Here is a 7,927-nt window from a genome sequence, read left to right as displayed (position 1 = left end):
TATTGGATTACACATATTGTATTACATTGCTTGTTTTAATTTATAATTGTGTCCGTTGAGATTATTAAAAAAATATACACCCTTCATTCTTTTCTTCAGTCATGTGTTAATGCCACCATTAAGTTACCTGTATGGACTTTGTTATATTTTTTAAGCAAAAAATGTCGATGTTTGGTGGTGATTACGATCAAAATCTATACAACATATCTCAAAATTTTGAACAACGGGGTATCAATTGTCTGACTTTTTATAAAAATAATTAATAAAATCCAAATTTATATTTTATTTTAGGCCATCGTTAAAAATTGTTTTATATTTTAGCTTATGGGAAGGTCTTGTCTACATGACAGTACTATTCTCAGAGAAATTTTATTTTGGGGCTGGGTGAATATCAAAATGAGATTGCAAATTAAAGATCTACTAAGAAAAATAAATTTACATTGAACAAGTGCAGATAAAACTCATTATCAGTCTCTCATCTGATGCAGTAAATCCTGCTAATCAATAAATGTAGCTTGTAAAGATTACACAAAATTTGGCAGAGAACATATATATGTTTTACAACTTTTTATGCACTGAAGTTTGAGTTTCCGGTCAGAAGATAGCAGAAACTCGTTATCTAGACTCCATGAAATCCTGGTTCTTGGTAGATTTATCTATGAACAGTACATCTTCAATCCAAGCAACAATATTGAATGCTAAACCCTCCAAGACTCTTGAATAACTCTCCAAAATTGCTTGTCCTACATCCTATATGAAGAACACAAAATTTATAAGCCATGCGTTATTCTTCAACAAATTATGAATCTCTAATGAAAATATTTACTGACCATATTGTATTGGATTTTGCTTGTATCCAATGTTGTCTGTGACAGTTCAGGATACCTTTGCTTCAAGGTAAACAACAGAATCTCTGCTCTTTCAGCTAAGACCGTGTTTTTATCACTTCGGTCAATGTCAGACATTATATCTTTAACCATGTTCCATGATGATTTTGAAGGATTTAAGCATACTTTACGTCTCCATGTATACATGGATGCCTCAACCCGGTCTGCTAGCTCGAGTGCTTCATGTTCAGAACTTATATTTAGATAGTTGAGAAGATAATCTGGAGAGAACTTGTTTGCTGAACATTGGGACATATATCGGTATATTGTATCTCCAACACTTTCTTTACCACTCTACAAACAAATACCAACAAAAAGAAGTGTTAGATATATTGCTTATCTGTTGCATATTTGAAGTTTTACACAGCTTTTTAATAGTAAAAACGCTGCCCTGTTCATATAGTTTCTCATATTTTTACTAAATAAACTGTACAAGAGTTGGCAATGCATGCATAAACAAGCACGATTCTGATGTGACTCAGGCCTCTAAAGGCCCATAAAATCCCAAAAATCAAGTTACGTCCTTTTTTCTAGTCTTGCACTCTGTTATACAAACATGCAAACAAGGTGTAACTTTTTACCGCAGATGTCACTCATCTGGGAAATGTAGTATGATAAATACATTTTTATCATAATTTTTTTTTAAATATTTAAGAAAGATAACAAAACCTCAGCAACTTAGAGTGCTTGTTGCCTTGTTGGCTAACCTTGGGAAGAGATGACATATAAGTGTTTGGGATATCCATTTCAGCAAGAATGCAACTATTGATCGCCATTGCTGCTTTGAGGATTTGATTGACACAATTGCGTTGGTATCTTAAATGCTTTCTTGATATGTCAGAAAGGCCACCAGGAGGTACACAAGGTACTGGCAGCCACCACTTGCCCTCTTTACGCTGAGGCTGAGGAATGATCCTCCTGAATGATCCTGAGCGCACTGAATTTCCTGAAATGCTACCATGCTCTGCATACGAAAATTCTGTATCCTTGAAACTTTCAAGAACTTCCTGTACAGAACACGGTAACAAACAAATTAGGAAGAATGCTTAGCTAGCAAAACTTAAAGACCGTGTATGTGCCAAAAGATTGTATTAGCTGATTAAAATATTCTTACAATTAACATTGCATCAAGTTTTCTCAATGCTGGAAGGTTAATGTTAATATCGGACCGCGGTGTATTTGTCATAATCTGGAAAAAGATTGAAAACATTGTGTTATAATAGTCATATGGAAAAAGAAATACTTTGGAAATATATGAAATATTGTTACCTCAACAACTGTTCCATCTTTCAAACTTTGTGATGCTGGGACAAACTCTACTATATAATCACAAACAGATAAAAGGCAATTCATCTCTCTTTTCCACATTAATTTCTTCTCCGCGTGAAGTGGCTCCAATTTCAGGTGCTGACCAAATACAGAAGCTAGAATGTACACAGATAAAACAATGAGATATAATCTCTAAAAAGAAACATATTTCCATTTTAATTACAAGAAATAAAATGTTCCAAAAGTTGTTATATATTGACAGTTTACCATAAAGATTCGTTATGGCATTAGACACAGTGACTGCTGTGCAAACTCCTTTACCACTTCCTGACATGTCCTCACCCAACAAGAGCTTTGAAAATCTTTCCTTCATCATTTCAACTTCTGTCAACATTCCAAAATAAGTAGAAAACCTATTCAGTGTCTCCCTAAGAGGCAAATCTTATTCTTCACCTCAACAGACATATACACAGGAGGGGACTGAAACAGCGACACTATAACACCCCCCCCCCCCTCCTTCAAGGCAGAATTGGAATGATTTATTGCATTGATTTGTTTTGAATCGAAACAAGTTGATCAGTAAAGATTTAATTTTAACAATTTAGCAAATAATTTTTTTTAATAAATGATAATAATAACATGGTGTGTCAAAAGAATCTTGTAATATTTAACAACTGTAAATTTTACCAAAATAAACAGCTCTGCAAAATGATAGTCAGACAGGAAGGACTTCCAATAAAAGGAAATTAGAACCTTGTTCATATTTTAAAGCCGCGGCAAACAAACCGAGCACAGCAGATTATTGTCAAGCACAATACACAAATACTATATGAGAAGCCCTGGAAAGAAAAGTATCTTTCAAATCTTACCGATAACGACTGGCTCTTGATTTTCAAGACTATCATCCATGCTAGGTTTGTTTTGTCGCATTCCTAGTCTTGTAAGAACAGCTTGATTAGGAGATTTCATAGTTGGCCAGCACACCGGAGATGGTGAATCCGAATAGCTATTGTCATCTGTGAACTCTGAAAATGCAGAAACATCAGAGAATGTTCTCCTGTACCAGAAAGAATCTGCTCTAATTGCTGCATACACAGCTGTTTCGGAAGGTGATTTTTCAGTTTCATCAACACAAGATGGTGATGGCTGATAATCCACATTATGACATTCATCACTATCAGCTTTTTCCATCTTAAAGCCTTCAAGAATTCTCCCTCAAATCTGCCAAAAAACCAAACATCAGATATGCATTATATACAAATCTTAAAATAGTTTCCCACATTCCTGATAATTATCAAGAATCACCCAGGTAAAAACCTTTTTTTTCTAGTAAAAATCTTTAATTTCTTATTAAAAAAGATACCCTTTCATCTTTATAAGTAAAAAGCAAAAGAATATCCATGAATTGTCAATTTAAAGAATTCAGCAAAAATGCTATAAAGAACACAAACTTGATACTATAATTTGACATATCCATGAAATATGCAAAACATAACATAGAAATACACATACAAAAATAAACACATTTACTTAATGATGTTTACCTTTAGGCTGAGAAAAACTTTGATTTGAAATTGAACTATTTCAAGAACATGGCTCTTTCAAGTCATCATTTTCTTGAAAATTTTGAACAAGAAAAAGATAAGAAGAAAAGCCCAGTTGAGAAGTCAGATTATTAAAGAAGATGCAAACAAGAATGTGGATATGCAATCATAATTTATTCGTTGGACGTGGGGTGATGAAACTATGTGATTACAGAATATTATGATGGTATAGTACAGGGATTATTGTACGACTCACCAACATTACAATGTTACTCTTGTGTTTGTATTAGTTGTAGATGTGCATCAACTGCTCTGTTATTGTTAGATGCTAGTCAACCCATTATTTACACTTTTATGCACAATTAGGACCTCAAAATGTAGACGGTAAGTCATACTAAATCAAAAAATTAAAGTTAATAAAAGTTACATATGCCCCGAACTTTAGATTTTTATTTCTAAGGGGAAAGTGAATATGTATATTTATACCATCCTAAGAGGGAAATGATGCAAAGGAAACCTATGTTAACATTATTCAGAACGTATGTCGAGAATCGGAATCTATAAACTCTAGATCATGAATGGGATAAATAATTTCAAAAAACTAGTAGTTTTCACATATTTTAGGACTTTAAAAAGTTTGTAATATCTAAATGGCTACAGCTCGAGTAAGAGAAGTGACTGATTCTTGAAATATTCGGAAACATTGTTGGTGTTTTCAGTAAGATGGGGGGTGGGTGCATCGTTCAATCCGCAACAATCAAATGAAAAGTGGGCTGTTTTTGTTCCGGTTCTGTCATAATCAAATTACTTAAATGTTGCACTACCGTTAACACCGTTAAAATTCAAACAAATAATATTTAAAAGTTAAAAGTTGTATATTTAAACAATATTTTGACAAATAAGACTCACAGCCTTAATAAGAATGAACGAGGGTCGAATACCGAACAATAGGAAATAAAATCTTAATCACTTTAATTATACAACCATGTCCGTTAAACAAGATGCTAGATTATAAAAATTTTAAAAAATTTAGTTCACTAAAATATTATGAATAGAAAAACAAAAAAAAACATTTCGTTCGCTAAAATGTACATACACTTTTATTATTTTAAAATTATAAAAACAGTTAATCTTAATGTGTAATTTGTAAAATAAGATAATTTCTGGAATTAAAACGAATTTTAAAACGCCACTAGCTAGATAGATGTGAGAACTTACTTTTTTGTCATGTTATACATTCAATTCTTGTTTACCTCATTTTTGAAATTTATTAGAATGAATATCTGATTGCAAGAATAGTGCTAGTTATGGGTTATTCCGAATTAATTGTCAATATTTTTCTTGAATAATATTGCATGACACGACTCAACACATTTTTATGTATGTGGGATTGCATCTTATAATTAATAGAAAAATTATCAACTGTACATGTTATATGTAAGTATTGCAATTCCAGGTACCTAGCATTTTTAGCTAGAAATATAGGTTAAATTATTAAAAAACAGGAAATCTTGGGTTAATTAGCTGTTGGCAAAAAAAGATACGGGGGGTTTGACGGTTGAGACAGTGCATGGGTTTCGAATTTCAAAGGACAATTTTATAAGAAATGGGGCTGTTGGTTGACCTGTCGAGGCATGTGATTTGCAAACGAAAAAGGATTTTATACGACTCAACTGTTAACTCATGCGGGGACTAATATAAACGTGCATGTCACTCTATAGGCTTTGAACTGATGACATTAGAACAATTTCAACAGTGACTTAAAAGGTCTAAATTCACTCGACAGTGGTTTAAATCTCTATCCAAATTTAGACCGATAAACAGTATATGTCCAAATTTGGATCAACATTATTCATCGGTCTAAATTTGGATTGAGATTAAAATAATAACTTTTAATATATTTATTTTAATTTATTGTATAAAATTTTGATTTCAAGTATTTATAAATGTAATTAACTAATTTTGGGATTGATAGAGAATAAAATAAACCCTGATTGCGTAATTAATATCGCATTAATTGTATTGACATTGCGCTGACAGTTAAGCCCATTAGAAGAGGGCCAAGACCCTGATTATTAATTAATTTCGTAATTAATTAATATGGGAAAAAATCAGTTGTTAAGAAGAATCTCAATAAGGATATAAATCCTAGTAGATTAGCCTCCAAGGGACCTAAAAGGATAAGGAATCAATTTCCTACCACTTAGGACTCCAAAGTCCATTCTAATTATGAGACTTGCCCACCAAGTCTCATAACCCAAGTCCAATTCAAGGACTCCCAACATCTATATAAGGGGCCTCACCCCACCAATCAGAACTACGTTTTAGACTTAGTCCTTGGAAGACATGAAAGTCACTACGTCCTTGGTGAGCCCTCGCCGCCATAGCCCCGAGGGCAAGTATCACCAAGAACTACATTTTTTGACTTGATCATTGGTAATCAGCAAGGTGCGTAGGCATCTTGTTAAGGCAGATTGAGTCACAAAACACAAGAGCAGTAATCGAGCCTTGAAACTCACGTTCCTTAGTAATAAATACAGCAATTATATATCTTAGTTTTTAATCCATAACATTTGGCGCCGTCTATGGGAAAGCACAACAACAATCATGGCGAGAACGCGGAGAACAGTTAGAGCCCTTGAAGGAGGAACACCAACAGGGACAACCCAAGTGATTTCGTCAACCATTGAGGTACCTCCTCATTCAACCTATGCAACCACGCAAGGAGAAGCCCAGATAGGGGCAACTGAACCTCAACCACAAGGGACGATTCCCTCGACTACTCAAGGTACGAATCCCCAAGTTCAACAAGTACATGCACCTGTGAATTCTCGAGCCATCGGGTACGAATATTCAACTATTGTTACTACTAACCCCCCTTATGAGATGCCCCTTTAACCCGAGGTTGGAGGAAGTGGACATGCTGGACGGAGTGAAGCATGAGGGCGTTCGCCCCCATACATACGAGGTTTGGCTCCTATCCCCGAGGATCAAGAATTTTCTGGTCCTTACACTGAGAGAGACTCCGAATCTTCGGATGATGAAGTAGCCCCAAGAAGGAGACGTGCTGGCAAAGTGCCGATGGCTGATGGTAGCCAACGCCCTCAAAGCACCCAAGGGACGAATCTCCAAGAAGTGCAGGAAAGGATCAGGGCTCACGAGGCTGAGATTCAAAGGCTGAGGCGCGACTTGGAGGCGCACCAGACCACCAGACCCCCAGTACCTCCTAGGGGGAGAAATCCTCCTCCTATCATAGACCTGGATGGTCCAGTGCAGAGGAGGGCTGTTGTCCCAAGGGCTGATCCAAGCAATCTTCTTCCCCTTAGAGATCCTGATGATCCTACTCCACCCTTCACTCAAGAAATAATGAATGCCCATATCTCAAGGAAGTTCAAGATGCCAACTATCAAAGCTTATGATGGCACGGGAGATCCCGCTAATCATGTTAGGACATTCTCTAATGCACTGATGTTGCAGCCCGTGAAAGATGCTATTAAGTGTCGGGCCTTCCCTCAAACCCTGTTGGGTATGGCTCAAAGGTGGTATAGTCATTTGCCTCCAAACCCTATTGGTTCGTTCAGAGAATTAAGTCAGGCTTTTATTAAGCAATTCATCAGTGGGAGAGTACATGAGAAAAGTTCAGCATCTCTTATGAGCATTGTGCAGGGAACAAGGGAATCCTTGAGAGACTACCTGAATCGTTTCACAAAGGAGACTTTAAAAGTCCCAGACCTTAATGATAAGGTAGCCATGATAGCACTGTAACAAAGAACCTGGGATGAGTTTTTCAAGATGTCCTTGGCCAAACGCCCCCCTGAAAGCATGTTGCAGCTCCGGGATAGGGCAGGGAAGTACATCAAGATGGAAGAGAGCATGAGGAAGACCGTAGTGAGTAATGAGCCCACTGGAGGCAAGAAGCGAAAAACTGATCTAGAGTATATCGCTAAGGACAAGTATCCTAGAACCGAGCAAAACACTGATTCAAACCCCAAGAAGGAAGACCGTAGTGAGTAATGAGCCCACTGGAGGCAAGAAGTGGAAAACTGATCTAGAGTATATCGCTAAGGACAAGATCCTAGAACCGAGCAAAACACTGATTCAAACCCCAAGAAGGGAGGACCTGGGCAAAAGTTCACTGAATACGCTAAGTTGAATGCTCCTAGAAGCCAGATCTTGATGGAAATCGAGAAAGATAGAGATATTCGTTGGCCTAAGCCCTTGAAGGCT

General features: G+C 36.2%; 1 protein-coding gene across 1 annotated transcript; it reads right to left on the bottom strand.

Annotated features, from left to right (window-relative positions):
* Positions 1-410: 410 nt before the first annotated feature.
* On the bottom strand, positions 411-3,950 carry LOC141692622 (rop guanine nucleotide exchange factor 3-like). The gene is made up of 8 exons (XM_074497513.1): positions 3,701-3,950; positions 3,026-3,377; positions 2,424-2,540; positions 2,157-2,311; positions 2,002-2,076; positions 1,595-1,894; positions 831-1,181; positions 411-750 (listed from the first exon to the last, which is right to left on the bottom strand). Exons 2-8 carry the CDS (start codon positions 3,345-3,347, stop codon positions 616-618), a joined length of 1,455 nt encoding a protein of 484 aa, XP_074353614.1. The 5' UTR covers positions 3,348-3,377; positions 3,701-3,950; the 3' UTR covers positions 411-615.
* Positions 3,951-7,927: the final 3,977 nt, after the last annotated feature.

The sequence above is a fragment of the Apium graveolens genome, chromosome 10 (assembly GCF_009905375.1).
Source record: "Apium graveolens cultivar Ventura chromosome 10, ASM990537v1, whole genome shotgun sequence".
Classification (NCBI taxonomy): domain Eukaryota; kingdom Viridiplantae; phylum Streptophyta; class Magnoliopsida; order Apiales; family Apiaceae; genus Apium; species Apium graveolens.
Note: the sequence above shows the minus strand (reverse complement) of the source record. Positions and strands in the feature narration are given on the sequence as shown.